The 23,278-nt window shown below is 48.3% G+C and overlaps 1 protein-coding gene across 1 annotated transcript in view; it reads right to left on the reverse strand.

Moving 5' to 3' along the window:
- The window catches only part of Gnptab (N-acetylglucosamine-1-phosphate transferase subunits alpha and beta), a 60,710-nt gene extending 44,586 nt beyond the window's left edge, over window positions 1-16,124 (reverse strand). The window contains exons 1-2 of the mRNA XM_075954031.1: window positions 15,871-16,124; window positions 42-127 (exon numbers count right to left, since the gene is read on the reverse strand). Coding sequence (XP_075810146.1) covers window positions 42-127; window positions 15,871-15,987 — 203 coding nt within the window. The 5' untranslated portion in view covers window positions 15,988-16,124. The remainder of the gene's footprint in view (window positions 1-41; window positions 128-15,870) is intronic.
- Between the last annotated feature and the right edge of the window lie 7,154 nt (window positions 16,125-23,278).

Consider the following 23,278-nt stretch of genomic DNA (forward strand, 5'->3'; position numbering starts at 1 on the left):
TTTAAATTCAAATAACAGGTAAGCTACAAAATAACTCTTACCGATTCTGAAAGGATTTCCCAGCAATATTGTCTCTGTAGGAATCAAACAAAACGTGGTATTGATCCCGGCTCCATTCCAGAACCACCTAAAATAAAAAAAGAGAGAGAGAAACACCAATGCTTTCTGTGTATCAAAAACCAACAGTTCAATACAAAAGTTAGTTCACATGAGCAACTGCCGCAGAAGCAGGCAAGCAGTCCGGAGTGCCCGCCCACTCCAGACACCCAGCTCAGGCCGGTAAACAAGCCACAGTTATGGCTAAGCCATCAGAGAAGACTTAGGAGCTCACCGGCCTTGGGGTGGGGTCTGGGAATACAAAATTTGAAAGGAAGTGATGTCTGAACGGGGTCTCGAGGGGGATGAGAGAGGGGTAACGGCAGCTAGTCAGAAGAGTGTCTTTGGGGCAGGTTCTTTGAGGGCAGCTGTGCAGCTGACCTTTTCGAGCAGAGCTGGGTAGATACCAGGAGAAAATAGGAGCTGGGTCTTGATGATGACTTGCCTGCCAGGCATGGGTTAACAGATGCACTCACTGGGGGGCCGCAAGGCACCTATGCCCCACCTCCAGTCTTGGGAGGGAGCCCTCTCAGAGTGTGCGAGAAAACCAACAACAAGAGAGGAAGGGGATGTGATCTGGAAGAGGACCTCACTACCTGAGGTGTCCACTGACAGCCTTGCTATCTGGAGACAGATGCTGTACAAACACTCATAGACCACTTTTCCTGTTGCTTCAACACTGAACAACTCCGCCCCTCTTCCTGGCACACCTTACCTCTGGATTTGCTCTAGGCCTCACCGACTCTCATCTCAAGGCCTTCCCGCCTTTCTCTTCTCCTCTCAGTAGGATTTTGCCCACTGATGCACAAACACATCTCTGAAAGCCTTCCCTTTACAGCCCTTCTAGCTGACCACTCACATCATCTTTTAAAGTCACTTCTATTTTGTCTAGAACCCTCGGCCCTCCCCAATACCACTTCTGCCCTCCCCCCCCCCCCGTTTCAGTGGCCTATCAGGTCTGATGACAATCATTGAGTGTTCACCTTAATTCTTGATAGCTGACCACCCCCGCTTTCTAGAAGCCCTCATTCTCCCTCTGTCATTGGGTGGCTTGTCATCTGTCCAGTTTGTAAATGTGTCTTTTATTCTGTCCTTCATTCTGCAACGGTCTCCTTCCTGCCCCACACCTTCTAGCTTCATGGTCCTTCTCTGCCACAGTGTGATTCAAGGCTGTAGGCTTCCCGGTCTTTGGATTCATTCCAGCCAGCAAAAAGCAGGTTTTTTTCTTCAGAGACATCTTTGAAAATGCACCTAACGCTTGTGCTTTCCTTGGCTTAGCTAAGCCACCACAGCTGGCACAGGGAGGCCGTGTGCTCGACAACACACGGTCATTTATTTCCACGGTCCTCGGATACTCCAAGATCTGGTCTTTGCCGCCTTCCTCCCTCAGACCCCGCACGAGTACCACATACCAACGTCTTCACTTAATGGATTTATTTACAAACATCTGCACATAGCTGCAGGTTTGCAAGGACTAAGCTAAGAGCCCCAACTTCAAGGAACTATGTTGGCTGGTTGTTTTCCATGGCTTCATTAATGTGTAACAGGCAAATGAAAATCATACATACTTATGATATACGCTACGGTTTTAGTATATGCATATATTGTGATTAAATAAAACTGATAGAGCTATCATCTGACATATTTCTGTGATGAGAACATTCAGGATGAACTCACTGAACAACTTATTATGGTTTAAAATTTTGCGCGTATCAAGAATGTGGAGATGGGAGGACAGTCAGTCCTCTCCTGCCACGCGGGTCCCTGAAGCAAACTCCGGTGCCTCTAGCTGCTGAGCCGTCTCGCCGGCCCTCAGCAATTTTTAAGCATTAAATGTATTATTTGCACATGTATATGTACATGATAATGTACGTGTATCAAATGTACTATTAATCACAGCCACTAAGCTGTACCATTCATAGGTCTCCGAATTTACTCCTCCTTGCCAAACTCTGTGCCCTCTGGCCAACATCTCTCTACAATCGATTTTCGAACGGAAGTTGACTGCAATGCCGGCTGCACGGAGGAAGGGATGCCAACCCCTTCTAGGAAAAACCACTGAGAACGGCTTCCCCGAGGAAGCGAGGTCTGCAGTGTTAACAAGCAGAGCCTTTCCCAAGCGCAGTCAGAAAGCGCAGGGCACGTCGGCAGGTTCAGGTTCTAATAGCAGATTGACGGAGGAGTGAGGGAGAGGAAGAGAATGTGGGGGGGGCTGTTAGGACTTCCAGGACTTCTCCTGCAGCGCACAAAGGGTCGGTGGCCATTTGGTGACAGGAGGAAGAGGTACAATGATGAAGGTTTGGTGAGATCAGGGTCCTGCTATCACTGGTAAGTGAAGTTAAACATGCACAAAGCTGCCCTCCATCCTTCTATCACACAGAGCCGAACCTGGAGTTATAAAATGCCGTCTGCACTGTGAAGCACGGGTGTGCTAATTTTTAAGAGTATCGACTACATGAGTATCAGCTTACTGAGCGCCAACACAGAAATTCCCCATCGCTATCTCTGTGCCGTCTGCCACGGGACGACCGCTAGTTGTCTTTGAAAAACAAATCATCAAGAAAATTAAGCTAGGACAATTATCTCTTGTGGGAAGTTAGGGTCCACCAGACCAAAAGGAGCCAACCTGGAGTCTGCCTGGAGCTGCCAAAGTCCCCTCTGTGCCTAACCAGAAGGAGCTAGCTACCAAGCGGTATTTCCAGAGCGCCTAGCAAGAGGTGCTGTCGGAGGTCCTGATCATGCCTAGCCAATGAGAGAGGAGCTTGAGGTGTCAGCTATCAAGGGATCAGACCACCTGGGTGCTGGGAGGGTATTAAGTGTTTTCCCTGTTGTTAAATACATGAGTCTGCTGTAAGCCTTCTACCCGACTCCCAGCGTCTGTGGTCATTCACCCCCTCCCTGAGGAAGACATTAGGACCCAGCTCGTGGCTAGTGGGCTGCCCAGAAGACGCAGCAGGTGGGAGGGAGGGCACACAGCCTCGCCAAGGGTCAAGCCCAGGTGATAAGCTTTATCTTCCTTCCCTGTGTTGGCTCACACCAGAATACCCAACCTCGTCAATTTCAGGGCGCTCTGACGTATTAGTAAAACAATCCCTTACCCCCACCCCACCCCAGTTCAATCCAGCCGCTCGCTCCCTTCTCTGCCCTAAGGAATGTGTGTCTTGACTGCTGACTTGGAAATTACCGCCACTGTCTGCAGTACTCCCTGACTGACTGTTAGCTTTGTCTTTATCTTTAAAAAATATTATTTCTTTTTGCCTGCATGTATGTCTGTACACCACATGCAGGTAGTGCCTGTGGAGGCCAGGAAAGGGCATCAGATCCCTTGTGCCCGGAGTCACAGACAGTTGTAAGCTGTTACATGGGTGCTGGGAACCGAATCTAGGTCCCCTGGAAGAAGAGCCAGTATTCTTTTTTTTTAATATTTATTTATTATGTATACAACATTCTGCCTCCATGTATGCCCACATGCCAGAGGAGGGCGCCAGACCTCTTTACAGATGGTTGTGAGCCACCACGTGGTTGCTGGGAATTGAACTCAGGACCTTTGGAAGAGCAGGCAATGCTCTTAACCGCTGAGCCATCTCTCCAGCCCCGAGCCAGTATTCTTAAATGTTGAGTCCCCGCTACAGTCCCAGCCTTGTTCCTTACTTTACCTTTTCTCCTGTGCTAGCCAGGCGTGTTAGACAGCTTACTAAACGGGGCACAGCTTCTGAAGCCTTCATGATTGTAATGGCGAGATACTTAGAATATTATACGGCACTAACGCAAATTAAAACCTGATACGGAGGGGCTGGAGACACGACTCAACTGTTAAAGGAACTGGCTGCTCTTCCAGATTACCAGGGTTCCATCCCCAGCACTCCACATGGCAGCTGCCTATAACTACAGTTTCAAGGGATTCAACACCCGCACACAAAACACCAGTGCATATAAAAGAAACTTAAATAAAAACTAAAAACAAACAGACCAGTTGAAGTTGTCCTAAAAAAATTATATGAAAATTAATGTCACTCTAGATAAAATGCTAGATTTGCCACTTGAAGCTTTTCCTTCAGATACTGCCCCTAAACCAGCAGTTCTCAATCTGTGGACTGTGACCCCTTTGGGGGTCATATTTACATCACAGTTCATAACAGTAGCAACGTTACCGTTATGAAGTAGCAATGGAATAACCTTAGGGTTGGGGTCACCGCCATTGAGGAACTATGTTAAGGGTCACAGCGTTAGGAAGGTTGAGAACCACTGGCCTAGACCAGTTTCCTCAGGATGCTTTTCTCTGCCATCAGGGAGATTGATTGGTAAAGTCTGAGATTAGATGAACTACGTTATTGTTTATAAAAATAATCTCTGACATACCATACAATGTTACTAGTTTTTAGAAGTATAAATGCCATTAGAAGGGGGCTTGTTTTAACAGGTAGAAACGTTTCTTTTTTTTTGTTTTGTTTTGTTTTTCGAGTCAGGGTTTCTCTGTGGTTTTGGAGCCTGTCCTGGAACTAGCTCTGTAGACCAGGCTGGTCTCAAACTCACAGAGATCCACCTGCCTCTGCCTCCCGAGTGCTGGGATTAAAGGCTTGCGCCACCACCGCCCGGCTCAGGTAGAAACGTTTCTGCGTGTGTGCCTGTGTGTGGCGTGTGTACACATCCGTGTAAACACATGTGGAGGTCAATGATCAACACGGGATAGGACCTCAGCTCTCTCTGTCCTAAGTTTTTGAGGCAGAGTCTCTCATCAGGCCTGGAGCCCGCCGGCTCTGCTGGACTGGACAGCCGCCGAGCTCCGGGGTCCACCTGTCTCCGTCTCTCTCCAGCCCTGGGACTGGAGAACCACACTTCTGCACTCATCTTTAACGCAGGTGCAGAATGGCAAGAGCTCAGGTTCTCGGGCTTGCGGAGTGAGTACTGCGCTGGCCGAGCCATCTCCCTGCGCCCGCGTTTTCCACTTCTAGGGTCTTTTTGAATGATCACGGCTTTCATAGTCACCCGGCAACTTTTACAAGATGGCAGCCAAAGCCAATCTGCATCTCACTGAGTCCCTGTGACGTGATGACAGCTATGAGGCCACAGGCACCGCTCCCTCGTTGGCCATAGGACTGAGCTGGTGTCACCTGATGCTGGTGTTGCCCAGGCTGCTCCCTCAGATTTATCTGCAGCTGGCTTGTAAAATATGCTAATGAACACAGCCATTCACCACTTCTGAGGCTGATGTTTACCTAACACACCAGGCATCCAGTTACCCAGACCTATTTCCCTGAGATAGCTGGAAATGGCCACGATTACACAAGAAGTGTGCGTTCTTATTGTCCCTACTGTGACTAAAATTCTCGGATGAGGTAGACAACTGACTCCCGCAGGTTGTCCTCTGTCCTCCATACACACGGCATGGCACACATGCGTGTACACCCAACACACACAATAAAGATGTACTTTAAAATTAATGAAAAATGAGGGGTACAGTTCTTCATCAGAGGAAGTCAGGACAGGAACTGGAGCAGGGCAGGAACCTGGAGGCAGGGGCTGATGCAGAGGCCATGGAGGAGTGCTGCTTACTGGCCTGCTTCCATGGCTCCCTCAGCCTGCTTCCTTTCCTTTTTTCTGTTTGATTTTAAATCATAGAGCTTTCTGCTTGATCACAGAATGCGGCTCCCTCCGTCCTGATGAGACTTAGTCTGTAGGACGTCTCTAAGATCCTTTCTTCCCGTCGAATGTGCTGCATGCATGAATCACCCACGAGATGACAGATCACCCGCTACAGACGCCGCCATCTGCACCACAAGACTGGAACAAACTGTCCCGAGACAGAGAAATGAAGAAAGGATCCCGGGAAGATGCATCATCTATTACAAACACTGGTTTGCTACATTCTAGAGGGAACAACGGAAGACCTCTACACGGTGATTATAAAAGGGCAAGGCACGTTAATAAAGTACTTGCCCCTCAGCTGGCCCATTAACATAACATAGCACAGCAGGCTATCCTCAGAGCTTTTCTGCTCTCTGGGGAACAATGACAATGACAAGCGTCATCTGAGAGAGCTGGCCTCTCACTTCTGCCTACGTGGGCATCACAGCCAGAAGAGCTCCCCAAAGCGGACATACGGCATTTAATTAGTGTTTATTGGATGCTTGCCATGGGCACTTTGCAAGGTGCCTCGTGGACATCTGACGCCTCATTTAACCCACCTGTCCTCACTAGGCTCAGTCACAGTCAGTGTCTTGGTTAGGGTTTTTATTACCCTGGCAGAACACCATAACCAAAGCAAGAAGGAGTCAGGACAGGAACTCAAGCAGGGCAGGAACCTGGAGGCAGGAGCTGATGCAGAGGCCATGGAGGGGAGCTGCTTGCTGGCTTGCTCAGCCTGCCTTCTTATGAACCCAGGACCAGCAGCCCAGGGATAGAGGCACCACCCACAAATGGGTGAGCCCTCTGCATCAATCACTAATTAAGAAAACGCCTCATGGCCAGATCCCCTGGAGGCATTTTCTCAGTTGAGGTTCTCTACTCTCTGACGACTCTAGCGTGTGTCAAGCTGACACAAAACCAGCCAGCACAATCAGTGAACGAGAATAAGCTTAGACGCTCACAGCGGTCCTTCAGCAGGGGCTCGCGGAACATCTGCCACTAGGGGCGGGGACACCAGCCGATGATTTTACTTACACTTGTGGATCAAGATGTTGGTGGAGGGGCTGGGCGGCAAACAGACGACAGACGGCTGGGCCCCTAAGCATTCCGGTTCTACCCACTTCTCTACGCCCTCCTCCAGCCTAGTCCAAGACTCCCGCAGACTACTCTGCCCACCGCCGCGCATAATGCAGGGTTTCTCCGTTCCTGTACCGGCCTACCAGTTTTTCTGTCAGGAGGAGAAGGATATCATCATTTAGCGGTATCCCTGGGCCTCAATTACTAAAAGCCGGTACACAACGACCTTTAAGGATACCAGGTGCAGGGGAAAGGTCACCACAACACCAGTCACCTCTCTATCAGCTCTGTCTTCCTTTCTATCTCCCGCCACAAGGGCCTTGGTGCATTCTGTGTACGGCAGGGGCACAGAAATTCTCCAGCAAGTACGTCGATGATAGAGGACAACTTGTAGGGACCAGGAATCTGTTCTCTATGTCTACCACACGGGTCCTGGGACTCAAACTCAGGTCACCAGACTTGGTGACTGGCACCTTTACTCACTGGCCCCTTTATTTGCCCTTTCGATTATCCTTCCGATGTCAAGGCCTTTACTCTGCTTCTTTGGGAAGTGGTAGTTTCTCAACATCAGTGCCATTGGCATGGGAATTGCTGTGGGGATTGTCCTATATATGAACAGAATTCCTTGGCCTCTACACATTAAAGTCAACAGCACTACTTCATTCCATGCCCAGCTAGGACGACCTAAAATGTCTGCGGATGTTGTGAAACATCCCCTGAAGGAAAGATCACCACCAGCTGAAACAGCCCTGGCCTCCTCTGTCCTCTGCTTGAGTGCTTCTGGTCCTCCGTTGGGCTCACACAGCATCAAGAAAGCCACCCTGACCTAGGCCACGGACGAATCTATTCTCGCTGCTGGTGTCTCCCACCACGCCCTCTACATCTTTGCAGAATGCCCGCCGTGGTGATGAAGTAGCATTGAGTGCCCCACTGTACCAGCTCCTTCTCAGCAGGAACCGTGTCTTCTCCTCGACTGCTGTGCCCCCAGGGGCCTGGTTAAGCATTTCCTAACAGAATGAATGAGCCAGGCATCCTGTGGGGACAGCGGAGTTTTAAGGTTTCAGAGATGCCATCTCTGACCTCAGGTTGCTAAGTACAAAATGAGAAGTTAAGTTTTATCACCTGAGCAAGCTAGCTGCCCTGAGAAGCTGCTGAGGGCATAAAAATACGCATTTCTTCTGAAGGACCAAATCCAAGAAACCACATTCCAGAGCCAAGTAAGTCATGGACCAAAAGACCAAATTCCCTAGAGAGTGGAGGGAAATTCATCCCCATAAGGGCACAGAGGCCGAGAGCCCAGAGGTAGCGGCTGGCCTTCTGTATCTGTTGCTCCACCTTATCCAAGGTCTAGGACAGAAATCGTTCCCAACCTCCCCAACCCAGGGAAAAGACTCAGGGGTCAGTCACCAACACAGCTCTGTTCAACACAACACTGTTCAAAGCCACCCCTGCCGTGCATCTGAGACGTGTGAAGGGCTGTCAGCTCTCTGTTCTCAGGGGGAGGCGGGAGTCCATACTTGAGAATCAACTCACACTCCCCAGCTGGAGCAAAGGTGGGTGTGCTGTGTAGCAGATGTGGGTCACACACAAGACAGAACCAGAGAATCACCTGCTATTGGGCCCAGACCCCCATCTGCATTCCACATACACACCCTGAGAGTCAGAGGCTAAGACCTCCAGAGCCTATGGGAGGAGTCAGCAGCCCATCTAAAGGAAAGTGGCCTGGGTTTGGTCTCAACAGGGATGACCAAGTGTCTGCTCTAAGTGTGGTTGTCGGCGTGGCCTTGGAAGGATGCCCTTTAGGTATCTGACACTTGCCAATCCTGAGGTCTTCACACGTACACGAGAAGGACCTCCTGCTCTCTGCATGCTCCCTCACTGGGTTAGCAAAGAGGAGAGGGTCCCACAAACCCACCTCTCTCCTCCATTTTGGTCTTGCTGTCTGTTGCAGGTTTAGCTAGGGGAACCACAAAGCCTCCACTTAGGCTCTGGAACCTGCTACTCCCTGAGATTGGTCACCTTAATGCCAGTTCCAGGACAGTCTCCAAAGTTACAGAGAAACCCTCTCGAAAAAAACAATAAACAAACAAACAAACAAAAACCCTACAAACTTCACAGATACTTTCCACAGAGACAGCACGTGATTGCATCTACACGATATAGGGCAAACAGTTATCACGGGCGAAGACCGAGGAAAGGAAATGGGTTTGAACTGAAGCTGGTATCTTTGACATCTGTAGCTCTGGCCGACCTCTGATAACAGTGTGGTAACTGTTCTCTGGAGTAGCAGGCTCAGATCACATGACTCAGCTGTGACTCCCAGGCCTGCCCCGCCCCGAGGCTCTGCAGACACTAGGGTGGCTGACGTGGGTATAATAAGGGCACTCGGCCCCAGGGCAAGGCAGGCAGCTCAGAGGGTGCCCCCCCCACAAAGGCTCTACAGCCACTAGCGGGGGCAGGGAGGGGGGCGCAGCAGAGAAGTTGGAGGCCACACCTGTTTAGGGCAGGCTGCCTGACGGAGCTGAAGACAGGACAGGGAGAATTTATGACATCATTCAAGCTTGCCCAATTACACCAGCTAGCAAGTTCATTTAAAAAAAAAAAAAAACTGGTCTGAGATGGGATCTGTCCCTTGCAACCCAGGACTCCAGATGACAATCAGTACCCATTGCCAGTGACCAGGGATTCAAAATGCAAAGGGATGACACTTTCAACATTAGCCGGCCTTGGCTCAGCTACTCCAAAGGGTCTTACTGTCCAAAGCATTCTCTCCCTCTCTCTGCCCACAGGCCTGCTCCTATATGAGGCCACCCGAAAGCTTGTGCGTCATGCAAAGGTCTCTGAAATGTCTCAACAGTGACTTTTCTTCTTTAAACTAAGCCGTTATGTGTAGATTAACACGCTGAATTCCCTCCTCTCTCACACTATGACGTGGTTCTTATGTGTGCAGTGGGGCCTCCTCTCCCCAGCCTGAGCGGTCCCTACTATCCACAGCCTATTAGCAGGCCTCAGGTTTCTAGAAAGACTTCCGAGAACAAAAACGAGTTTCAGAACATGAAACGGACAAGTTACACATATGAATCATGTTTGAAAATATAGAGTAACCACACATTGATCAGAGTAAGTAACTTACCCTCACTGAAAATGAGGTTAAAAGGATGCAAGGTAAAAAATCACCCTCCACCCATCCATCCACCCGTCCATCCATCCATTCATCCAACCTCTCATCCATCCATCCATCCGTCCGTCCGTCCGTCCGTACATCCGTCCATCCAACCATCCAACCATCTGTGCCTCAGAATTTACCTGGCACCTTCTGGTTAATAAACATTTTTCCACTTACCAAGAGTTGAGCCGTGACTGAGACATAGTCTCTGCTTTACCAATCAACTAGGCTCTGAAAGCAGTGTCCCCCAAAGAAAGACTTTTTAAAGAAAGTTCTCCATTGCACAAATTCCATTACCTGCCTCTGCCTCCCCAGGTGCTGGGACAAGTGCTTGGATTAAAGACATGCGCCATCATCGCCTGGTTTCTTTTTTATTTTTAGTGGGGTGTGTGTGTGTGTGTGTGTGTGTGTGTGTGTGTGTAACGCAGGAGTTACTTCTCTCCTTCAGCTCTTACATGAATTCAAGGGATCAGGCTCAGGGACTACCCCTTGAGCCACACTGCCAACCAGTTCAGGTTTCTTGTGTGAACCTCCCAATAAAAGTATATTTTTGAACATTAAAATGGAAGGGAGGGAGGGACCTTCAACATGTTGGCCAGTAGTTTTGAAACCATTTTGTCGTTTTAGCTGCTTCTGTTTTGTAAGACAGGCTCTCACTCCATAGCCCTGGCTAGTAGGCAACTTATAATATAGGTCAGGCTGGCCTCAAATTCAAAAGATCCACCTGCCTCTGTCTGTCAAGTGCTGGTATTAAAGGTACACACCACCATTCCTAGCAAAATAATTACTTTTTAATAAAACTCATGATGCTAAAAATAAATAATAAAGCAGTGAGAGGGACCCCCACCCACAGGATCAGCTGCGAGTAACTCATTTTGAGCATGGCTGAGAATTAGTTTGTGCAGGCCAGGGACCCTCGGATGGGTCTCTTTCAGGTCACCTTTTATCATATTTGTCTGTCTGTCTATCTATCTATCTATCTATCTATCTATCTATCTATCTATCTACTTATTTTGCCTCTGACCAAGAACACACTAGAAACCCACAGTTTAATCAGGACACCTCATGAACAAACATGGCCACACACACACCTTTCCTGAAACTGGACCAGTTAAGAAACCAGTCACAGAGGCAACTTGAGCTGAAACCAGTTTTCAATCCTCTTTGCCATGGAAAAGGAGTACTTTTTATTAATTCAAAAACATGACCCTAAACAGGGAGGTGAGCAGGGCACTCTTGTCGGTAGGAGCAGACAGACTTCAACTCAGACGACTGACTTTCTTATGTGAGTTAATTTTGTTTTGTTCCAAGAAAGTGATATAGTCCCAAGTAAGACAAGGCTCACACACAAACACCCACATCCCAGTGATCTACAAACACCTACGTTCTGGTAATCTACAAACAACCGTTTTTCTTTAGTCCCTTGCTTGGTGGCATACTGACCTCTCTTGAACTCATTTGGTGGTAAGAACCTGACCTAACTAACTGGCGAGAGGCTATTTATAGGCAGAATTTTCCTTGTGGAGTATAAATATTCATGCTCTTCACTGTAGAGAGTGTGGGTATTTGACGGCAAGATAAGGGTAGTTGTGGAAGGTTCAGGAAGGGGTGTGTACTTTGTCTATAAAGGATGGGCCTGGAATACAACCTCACCTCAAGAGCACGGCTTAAGACCCATAACAGCAACTGTAATAAGAACAAACACCAACGCTAAAGCCAGAAGTCTCCCCTTTCCTTTGAGTCAAAGTCTCGCCATGTATGTAGCCCAGGCTAACCTCTAACGCTCAGCCCTCCTGCCTGTCTCCTGGACGCTAATATCACAGTCGTGTGGTATCATACAGAGCACACGAAAACATTTCTGAACCGAGGGCACAGCTGATCTAGATTCCTTAAAGGATTATTAAGGACAATCTAGTGCTCTGACTTAGAAGGAACTCAGCTCAGACCCACGTGACTTAAACAAGCTCTTCCCCCACTCCCCTCAGCTGAAGGCTAAATGCAGGGCTTATTAGCAAACAAGGTTCTCTCAGCACAAGTACCTCTTACAGAATCCTTGCTGGCATCCTGGCTCCCCTGAGCTCTTCTCTCTCTCTCTCTCTCTCTCTCTCTCTCTCTCTCTCTCTCTCTCTCTCTCTCTCTCGCTCGCTCCCCTCAGGGCAGGTTCACTCTACCGGCCTTGTTTAGTCTACCACGTTCTCTCCCAGCTCTGGACTCTTCCAGAGGCCTCTCTGGATGCACTCTCCTTCACAGCGACAATAAAAACCTCTTCAGCAGACCGAGGCGACGTCCCGTCATTTCATTCAGACCAGGACCTCTGCTAGGAGGGCCCACCCTCTGGACTGCCACCTTTGGATCCAGTTGTGTTTCTATTTTATCAGAATTCCCAAGGGTTTTCCGGAAGTACTTGGCTAGACTTATGGGGGAAAACAAGTTACTTAGTAGATCCCTCCTTTGACTATATTTTTCCTTAAAATCTGAACCAGTGTTCAAAGAGCTTATTAAAATATAACAACCCAGGGTTGGGGAGACAGCTTACTCATTACAGTGTTTGCCCAACAGGCATAAAGCCCTGGTTTAGATACACTGGGTATGTTGTTGCACAGCTATAATCCCAGCACTAGGGTGGTTGAAGCCACGGGACAGAAAGAAGTTCAAGGTCATCTGGGCGATGGTGGCACACGCCTTTAATCCCAGCAGTAGGGAGGCAGAGGCAGGTGGATCTCTGAGTTGGAGGCCAGCCTGGTCTACAAGAACTAGTTCCAGGACAGGCTCAAGAGCCACAGAGAAACCCTGTGGGGGGGGGAGCTCAGGTAGTTGGAGGCTAACAATGTGATCTCGTCTCAAACACACAGGGAGGGGCAGAGGCTGGAGAGCCGTCTCAGCAGTTCAAGAGTGTGGGGCTCCTCTAGTAGACTGGAGTTTGGACCCCAGCACTTACACTGAGCTGCTCACACCACCTGGAACTCCAGCTCCAGGGGATCTTTACACACTCACACACACACAATTTTTTTTAAAAAATACCCACATTGCCTCTAACACCAGAGGGGGAATAATGAACTCGTAATTTAACGATGTTTTTAACCCTTATATACGTTATAACTAGTTAACAAGTGGTTGCTACATATATAATCAAAGTACTGTTTCAAAATAATATTTCAGAGACTAAGGCAAAATAATGGATAACATTGAGTGACATTAGCTAATCAGTAATGTCATGTGCTATCAACAGAATGATGGGCTTCACATATTTAATTCCCACTGGCGACCCTGATAAGATATTCTCTCATCTGTATTTTGAAGGAGGAAACAGAGAGGTTAGATTTCTTTTCCCAGATCAGATAAGTGTGGGCTGCTTGAGAAACCAAGAAGCTATCGAGACTGGGGGTGAAGTTCGCTTGCCTCCGATGCAGCAGGTCACAGGCTCAGTTCCCAGCAGCGGGAGGAAAGGAGGCGACCTTAATGAGATGTCTTAGGGGATGGATAAGGGCACTGGCTGCCAAACCTGACACCCTGAGTTTGATCCCTGGGAACCACGAAGTGGAGAGAGAACCGCATGCACACGTGTACAGGTGACACGCGTGTGCCCCACATGTACACACATAACATAAACGAATGAAAACTTCAGGCTTTCTCTGTAGCTCTCGTAGACCAGACTGGCCTTGAACTCACAGAGATCTGCCTGCTGGGATTAAAGGCGTGCGCCACCACCGCCCAGCACCAACCGACTAAGTTTGACACAAGTCTGCCATGAATTAGCTGTGTTAACTTCTGCAAATACCTCAACTGTGTAACCTGTAAGGTGGGTAAAATAATACTGTCCATATCAGGTGATACTGTGGAGACTAAATTAGTATGCAAAGCAGTCAAGAGGGCGCCTAGTAAAGACTACGTTCGTTATTATCATGATTAAAGCTGGAACCATCAGCCAAATCCAGATGCCATCTACCCAGCCCTCCAGCACAGCACGGACCAGCAGTCACTGTCTGTTGTGTGACCTTCTGACACACCTCATTTCTCTTGCTTAACCTACACTTTAAGGTCTGTGCCCACAAGCCAGGCATTGTGGCATACACCTTTAAAACCGGTGGATCTCTGTGAGTGCAAGGCCAGCCTGGTCTACATAGGGAGCTCCAGGCCAGCCACGGGCTACACGGTGAGACATCTCAAAATAAAACGAAAATTTATGGGGACTTCAAGGTTGTAACAGATGTATTTTACACTGTGGTTAATAAACCCTTCACTCAAAATTAACCAGGTTAAAAACATAACCCAGTGACCTCAGCATTCGGGAGGGCTAAGTCAAGAAAACTGCAAACTTCTGGCTAGCCGGAGCAATTTAGTCAAGACTATTTTAAAAACAAAGTCGCCCCAAAGCAGTAAGACACTAACGATGAAACAAAGACAGAGTAGGAGGGAGTGCAATATTAAGAAAACACCCCACACTTACAAGCCTGGGATGTTCGCATTCCCACCTGTAAGACTATTCTTTTCCCGTTGGCCCTGTAACCACTAAAAACACACCTAGCCACATTTCATATAATTCAGCCAGTCACTAAACACATGCTTAGTCTGCAGACAGTGGCGGTGCCTGGCACTGGGCTTCCGCTAGAGTCACCGCAATTAAACAGATACCACCTCCTCTACAGACCTTACAGTCCAGTGTGGGTGCGGACGGCACGCATGCGTACCGCGGCGTTTAACAAAACCACTCTGATCATTTTAGAACCCTTTAAACCTCTTACAAAAATATAAACGAATACGTAAAATTGGGAGACACATTTCAAGGCCATTCGCAAACACAACTTTTCTTCCTGTTTCCAGAAGCAGTGTTTTGTTGAATCACACCCACGTGCTCACCCATTTATTTCTCACACGCTCGTCACCCTGTGCACACCGAAGATAGAGTACCATACCAGGCTGCCAAGAATGAAATTACTGTGAAATTTAAAGCAAAGAGGAATTGGTCTATTTTCAGTCCAAAGACGTCCAAGGTATGTCTCCAAAGGAGCACAAAATCCTCTTACCCTGGTGCTTCCCACCTCCCAAACCGGTTGCCTGTGCCCTTTGAATAGTTTACAATCTAACCAAACTGCTTTACTGCACATAAACTAAGCGCAGGTCTCGGCCCAAGACAGACTAGCGCCCTGATCTAAAAAGTATTATTATGCCCCGTGACGCAAGAGCCTGTGCTGGAGCCCAAGAGGCCCCAGGAGGGAGCCCAAGGTCGGCAATTTTAGTCACCTGACGGAGGACCCTACCCTCAGCTGATCTAGATGAGTACTTGGTGCCTCCCAACAGCGTGAGCGGTCTTACTAGTTAAGGCCTCCACCCGCTGACACACAGCTGTTCAATACAGCACAAAATGAAAAGGGGGTGGGGAGTTGAGAAAAAAAAATCTCCCTTCATGCTGCAACATTCACAAGCAAAACTGCACGTGCCTCTTAAAGTCTGAAATCCACAAGAAACCGGATTAGGAAGATAAGGTGTTTTGCCAAAGGTGAAAGATTAATAGGGTGGCACCGGAGGACTGGGTCTGAAGGGGGACCAAGGCTTGAAGGATCGCGACAGAGAAAAAAAAATACAAACTGCATATCCTGGAAGGGAGTATCACCGGCGCAAGGCCTGCGAGCCGAAGTCAAATGACTGGAGGGCTCTTGGGGACAGCCCGGGGAAGGAAGGGAACTGGCACCCCGGAGCACGGGAAGCCCGGAGACCCAGTGCAGCTGCCGCAGCCGAGCCTGGGAGGAGATGCTGCCGGCGTCCGGGGCGGGTGGGCTGCATGCTGGTCCCCAGGCTGCAGCGAGGATGGGGGACGCAGGAAGCGGAGGGGACGCCTGCAGCGCGCGGGGCTCGGCCGGGGAAAAGGGCTGCGCACGCGGCTGCGGGGCTCGGGCTCCGCGACTCACCTCTCCGAACTGGAAAGCCGAGACGATGGTGACAACGACGCCCACGAAGCAGACGTAGAGCCCATACCTGTGGGAGAGGCAGGTATAGGTCTGTCTCTGCAGGAGCTTGAGCAGCATCACCCCGGCCCCGCCACCCTACGCCGGCAGGAGCCCGCGCCTGGCCGCCGCCGTCTCAGCGAGCCGCCATTCACCGGCGCGCTTGGCTCGCAGCTCCCGGGTCGCCGCGCATGGTCGCTCCGGCGACCGACAGCCCGCTGGGCTCCACGCCGTGGCCGCCGCTTCCGGGAGCCCGGAGCCCACGCCCTCGGCGCGGCGGAGGCGGACCCGAGGCCCGCAAGGCGGCGAGCGCCGCCCGGGTTGGCCTCCGAGAGGCGGCGGCGATTGCGGCGGCGGCGGATCGCCAGCGCCACCTGGTGGGCGGAGGGGGCAAGGGCAGGCGCGCGCCCTGCCGTCTGCGCGTGCGCGGCGGGCTCTGTCTTGAAGCTCTGGCGGGCAAGCCCGGTGGGACCGACTCAGTTTGTCAGGTGACCGACCAGGACTGTCCCCTGAAGAACCCTGCTTGACAGTTCCACCGGGTCAAAAAGCACAGCTTCTATCTAAAGTTCAGACTTGAGACAGATGTGAGTGGCCGTGGTTAGGGAACACATTCAGCTTGCCCCTAAATGGCAATCTACTCTGCGTGTTCTTACACGAGGTTTGGTTAGTTATTAAAAACGAAAGTCACTAATCAAGGCATTTGCCAAATACATTTTGAGGTTAGACTGGCTGCCGCAGAGCAGGGAAAATTCTAACGGGTTTAAATACTATCTGATGCCTTAGCTTTGGATAGGTGATTTGTTATGAATATTTTATTTTTATTTTTAACTATATTTAGTTGTGTGTGTGTGTGTGTGTGTGTGTGTGTGTGTGTGTGTACTCCTCTGTGTGTGGGGGGGTGAGGGTCAGTTGTTTCTGTCCTTCTACTCTATAGCTTCAGGGAATCGAACCCAGGTCGTCAGGCTTTGAAGCAAGCACCTGACCCTCCTGGGTCATTCCCTCAAATACAACTGAAAAGTTGTGTAGTCACAAGGTTATTGGGTTGGAGAGAGAGAGAGAGAGAGAGAGGCTTTCAAAAGAACCAAAAGCATCCCAAGATAATTTGGCTCTGGTCTGCAACGATCGTGACTGCCCATGAACACAAAGGCCTGCAATTTTGGTTTTGTAGAATCTCTACCACAGGTGCTGCTTTTTATGGAAACTATAAAAACTCATGGGAACTATAACTCACTCATGGGAACTATACCCCGTGAATATTTGTGTACACACGACCAGGATATGACTCAGTAGCAGAGTGATTGCCTCACATGGAGGAGGACCTGGGTTCATTCCCAGCACCAAAAAGAAATGGACTGAACCAAACAATAAAATACTTTTCTGTACTTAACTAGGAAACCATGAGTTTCACAGGGCACTTAGTGAAGGTGCTATAAGGAGCCCCAACCCTGCCCCCTTAGACACCATCATATTGTTTGAGAAAACTTGCGGGCTAATAATTTGAACTTTGCTCATTTACTATATATGAAATGAGAAATGCTGAAGCACGCATAGGCAGCCCGTGTATGGCGGATCTGTTGAACTTGTCCATGGTCCTGCGTTGGTTCTTATAAACCCCAAAGTATAGATTTCCCTGTACGCATTTATAGATTTATAGATTTCCCTGTATTGCAGCTCGCAGAGACTGGTATGGAATACAGCTTCTCCATTCTTCATGGAGTGCTGCTTCAGGCCTGGGGCACCTGGGACAAGGGGAAGGCTGGCAGGGGAGGTCAGCAAACCCGTTCCATGATGGCAAGGTCGCGAGAAGATGTTTTCTGGCATCTGTGGTTGGGACAGATCACCACTGCCGTTCTCATGGGCTTGCACACCGACTCACCACGCAGCTGAAGGAAGAAGCAAAAGCCACACACCAGATAGAATCACGAGGAAGCGACGGCCCTGTTCCTGCAATGTGCCTTTATTGCCCTCTGCTGGCCAAATTTAACATGACACCCGCGGCTCAGGCGATCACCGTTAACACACCAGAGGTACAAATTTGGAACAGAAAATTGGTTTCTGGCACAACACTGAAGGCAGTTCTGGCCTATACAATTAGAACTTGTCTAAACAAGCAAACATCCCGTTTTCCCTCACTCAGTACTAAACAAAGAAAACGTGTGACCTCAAAACCTGTGCTAAACCGCCTGCAGCGTAAATTCTGCAACATCCGGGTGTCCACTCCAGTTTAATTCTGACACCAACTCAGTGACTGATCCCAACACTGGGCTCTCTATTTAGATGCCAGTCAAACCCTCAGGTTTCTCAGTGTACGGGCAGGGTGCAAACCGGAGTTCTCACGGTTCGCGCAACGCCATCTCCCCAGGTTCAGTTCATTTGCTTCAGCTGCTCACAGAATTCAGAGAATAACCTACATTGCTGCTTCATTATAGCGAGCGCTCCAAAGGCTACAGATTGCCCGTGTGTGCCCATTGCTTTTTGTCTACTAGACAGAGACGAGAGTCACCTGGGAAGAGGGACCTCCGTTGAAAATGCTTTGAAACATCGGCTCGGCTTGTGAGCACGTCTGCAGGGCAGTTTCATGGATGGGGAAGAGCCCCGAACACTGTGGGCAGTGTCAACCCTGAGCTATAAGCTTCCCAGTGTGGGTGGTAGGGACCGAACTCTGACCCCTTTCAAGAGCAGTAGGTGCTCTTACCCTCTGAACCATGTCTCCAGCACCCCCCACATTCCAAAATTGCATTTTATTTTGGAAATGGAAGGCAAGCAGTTACGGCGTGATGTTCTTATTGTTTTCTCAGCCCTCTTCAAGTTTTTTTTAAGAGCGTCTCTCTCTCTCTCTCTCTCTCTCTCTCTCTCTCTCTCTCTCTCACACACACACACACACACACACACACACACACACACACACACACGTGTGCGTGCATTTGTACCTGAGCACACATGGAACATTTGTGGAAATCATTTTGCTCTCTCTTCCACGTGGTCTCTGGGATTGAACTTGGTTTTCAGTGTTGGTGGTGAGCACTTTACCCCCCTGAGCCACCTCCCTGGCCCTGGGCTCTTGTCCAGCGTGGTTCACTGCTTATAGACTACCAAGAGAAGATGCCTAGCCGGGGTCTTTCTTTGCTGTGTGGAGTCTGTACCTCTTATGAGATATAGATATAGACACAGAACCTCTTATGGGACACAAATAGGCGGATAAATCAGTGTTGTCTTTATAAATGATAGCAGCATACCATAGGATTTCCGTAGATAACAACAACTGAACATGAATTTTTTACCTATTAGAAAAACCCTATGCATGACTATTGAAGTCAGTAAAGATTTGAGGTTAGCCAAATTGAGAAACTCAAGTCATATGGCTTCCTGTATTTGTGACTTAATCTAGAGGCTATGCAGGAAAAGAACTGACCTCTTAAAACCTACAGTTCTCGTATTCACTGTCAAAGTGGAAATCCCCAGATTTCTCAGAAAGACTTTTTACTAACTTTAATAAAACCAATTGCCAGAAATTATTATGAAACTAAGGAAGTATCGGATGTTACTACCCTAAAAGCCCTAAGTGACAATGACCTGGGCGATTGAGTTTTCCTTACAGTGGTCACTAAGGACTTGGATGTTCCTGTCTCTTTGAGAAGTCGACATTCCTAAACCTTCTCTGTTTCTTTCAAATTTGTTTTTTGTTCCCATTTGTATGTGTGTGTGTTTTCCCTGCGTGTGTGTCTATGTCTCACACTCATGCCTGGCGTCTGTGCTGGGCAGAACAAGGGATCAGATCTCTTGGAACTGGAATTAGAGATAGTTGTGAGCGGAGAAGTAGGTACTGGGTATGGAAGCCAGGACCTACGGGAGAACAGCCCCTGAGGCTTCTACTCCAGCCCTGAAGATTTATTTCCATTCTATTTTATGTGCATGGGCATTTTGTTTGAATGTATACCTGTGCAACACATGCATGCAGTGCCTCTGGCAGCCGGAAGAAGGTGCTGGATCCCTGAACTGGAATGACAGTGGTTGCCAAACATCTCTGCTTTCTGTGCTTAAAACCATAGTACCTCTTATGGAATGCTAATACACTGGATACTAAATATAATATACAAATGGATAAAGCCAGATTGTCTTGGTAGTAGGATCAAACTATTACCAAGCATTTGCTTTCATATATTGTTTTAATAAACATTAATCAATTAATCTGTGTCCATTATTGATACCAGAGATAGAAATTTAACAAATTCAGTTCCTATTCTCAAAGACTTTAGAGTCTAGTTGATAGGATAACATGTTAATATTGTGGAATATGAAATAGAAATAGCCCTGGGATACAAAGAAGAGGCTCGAAAGTCAAACATCTGGATTGGTAGACAAATGGCTCAACAAATGGTTATGAAGCACCCACATCAAGCGTCACTTCACATCTAGATGACCATAATGAGCCTATATATAGGAGAACAGCCTCAAGAAAGTGTTGTGGGATGATGCTCTTGTACACTGTAAAGATTTATCACTCGTATTGGTTTAATAAAACGCTGACTGGCCACTAGCCAGACAGGAAGTATAGGCAAGGCAATCAGACTAGGAAAATACTGGGAAGAGAAAAGGCAGAGGCTGTCATAAGCCAGACGCTGAGGAAGCAAGACGAGAAGGCCTTACTGAGGAAAGGTACCAAACCAAGCGGCTAGACATAGATAAAAATTATGGATTAATTTAAGTTGTAAGAGCTAGTTAATAGTAAGTCTGTGTTAATAGGTCAAACAGTTTATAATTAATATAAGCCTCTGTGCGTTTCTTTGGGATTAAAGGCGTGCGCCACCACCACCTGGCCCTAATGTTATATGACCATTGCACATTCATCAAAACAAGAAATTAGGGGGCTGGCGAGATAGCTCAGAGGATAAGAGCACTGGCTGCTCTTCCAGAGGTCCTGAGTTCTGTTCCCAGCAACCACATGGTGGCTCATAACCATCTGTAATGAGATCTGGTGCTCTCTTCTGGCCCACAGGGATATATGCAAGCAGAAAATTGTACATAAAATAAATAAATTTAAAAAAAAAAAACAAGAAATTAGCACCTGTTCATGGGTGCTCATTGAGGACAGACTTTATTCAAGTCTTACGGCTTTTCCTTTTTCTCTAATGTCCCATCTGTGTTCCAGGACTCTGGCTGCAGTAAACAAGAGAAGTTTCTTGTTTACATTAGAAACCTAGAACAAGACAATCCAGGCTGCCCAGTAGTGCTCTGAGGTCAGAAAGGGATACATTTTCCTCCTTTGATGCAGCTGAGGGCTTCGAGGCAGGCAAGCATAGAAAGGGAGTTTAGCTGGGGCCCCTGTTTGGTTTTGCCTAGTGTCCCCTTCATTTTAACAATGTGCTTGTAATCCTAATTCCTTTCCCTTCATCGGGCTACAAGTACTGTACTCCCAGCCCCAGACAACAGCTTCCTCAGCCCTAGTGACAATCTAGCCAGTTTCTATTCGGTACGTTCCCAGTGGATCCAGACGTGAAGGACAGATGGGGTGGACGGGCTGGAACTGATTCCGGTTACATAGAAATGAGGAAATCCTGTGTCCTCTAGTAAACTTGGAGGGAGAGCCTCCCACTTCCCAGCTAAGGTCTATGCACAGTTGGGCGTACGTTTGGTTAAAATCAGACGGGTAGGGACGTGCTCAGCCAGAAAAATAAATTATATAAACTATCATTCAGAATAGAAAAGCATCCAAACTATGCTGCCTGGTATCCACCTCCTTCTTGTGTTGAATCCCATAAAAGGCCCCCCCAAAGTGTCAGGGGGGCCTGAGTACCTCCACTCACACTGCACGCCTTTTTGTTTGTTTGTTTGTTCTTGGGGAGCTTCTGTTGTTGTTTTGTTTTGTTTTTTGACGGTGTTTCTCTGTGTTGCCTTGGCTGGCCAGGAACTAGCTCAGTGGACCAGGCTGACCTTGAACTCAAGAGGTCCACTTGCTTAGGGCCTCCTGAGTGCTAGGTTCAAAGGCGTGTGTCACCACGCCCAGTCAGTGCATTCCCATTTAACCCGTACTATTGTTTAGTTCAAAATACAACTATCTTGATTCTTTTGCAAATCTGTGTGAGCCTTTCTTTTATTCTATTTTTGCCTGAGACCGAGAACTTGGAAATACCCACCCCAACCACAACCACCAGTCAAAGCTTTTTCCTCTAAAATCTATAACTTTGTATTCCAACATAGCCACTGGATCTCAGTCGTCTCATCGAATTATAAGACAGCTTTCCTGGCCGGGCGGTGGTGGCGCACGCCTTTAATCCCAGCACTCGGGAGGCAGAGGCAGGTGGGTCTCTGGGAGTTCGAGGCCAGCCTGGTTTAAAAGAGCTAGTTCCGGGACAGGCACCAAAGCTACAGAGAAACCCTGTCTCGAAAAACCAAAAAAAAAAAAAAAGGGCTGGAGAGACGGCTCAGTGGTTAAGAGCATTGCCTGCTCTTCCAGAGGTCCTGAGTTCAATTCCCAGCAACCACATGGTGGCTCACAACCATCTGGAATGAGGTCTGGTGCCCTCTTCTGGCCTGCAGACATACACACAGACAGAATACAAAATAAATAAGTAAATAAATATTAAAAAAAAAAAGACAGCTTTCCTGAAATAGCATTTTTTATAGATATTGTGAAACACTACTTATTCATGCATAGGGCAAAATCGAGTCCAAAAGAACCCAGAGCATTTGAAGATGGGCAGAATAAGTGAGGGTTCTGTTAGTGAGAAGGGAAATTAGGAACTGGTAAATTAGAACAACAAAATAATCACTGACTTTAAAAGGGGAGCATAGCCGGGCGGTGGTGGCGCACGCCTTTAATCCCAGCACTCGGGAGGCAGAGGCAGGCGGATCTCTGTGAGTTCGAGGCCAGCCTGGTCTACAAGAGCTAGTTCCAGGACAGGAACCAAAAGCTACAGAGAAACCCTGTCTCGAAAAATCAAAAAAATAAATAAATAAATAAATAAAAATAAAAGGGGAGCATAGCTCAGAACTTAAAAATCAAAGGTTTCCAGCGCCAATGGAAACAGAGCCAGCACGTGACTGACACACCCCCACTAATGGAGGCTAAGAAAACGACGCCACACTCTCAGGTGAGTGAGGATGCTTACGGAGAGTCGCTGAGATAGATGTTCATTTGCCTTCTTAGCAGGGCACTAGCTCTTGTGGGAAAATAACTGAAATAAACAGAGTTGAGGTGTGTTGTGTTATTTTAAATACAGAAGTAAGAGTTGGGCGTGGTATCGCACGTCTGTAATGCTAGGCCTGGGAAGATCTGTGGTGGAGCAAACTTCGGGAAGGGAAAGCAGCAGCTGTGTTCTCAGGACTGTGTGACCCCATACGCTGTATACACACACACACACACACACACACA

This window comes from Microtus pennsylvanicus, chromosome 20 (genome assembly GCF_037038515.1).
Source record: "Microtus pennsylvanicus isolate mMicPen1 chromosome 20, mMicPen1.hap1, whole genome shotgun sequence".
Classification (NCBI taxonomy): domain Eukaryota; kingdom Metazoa; phylum Chordata; class Mammalia; order Rodentia; family Cricetidae; genus Microtus; species Microtus pennsylvanicus.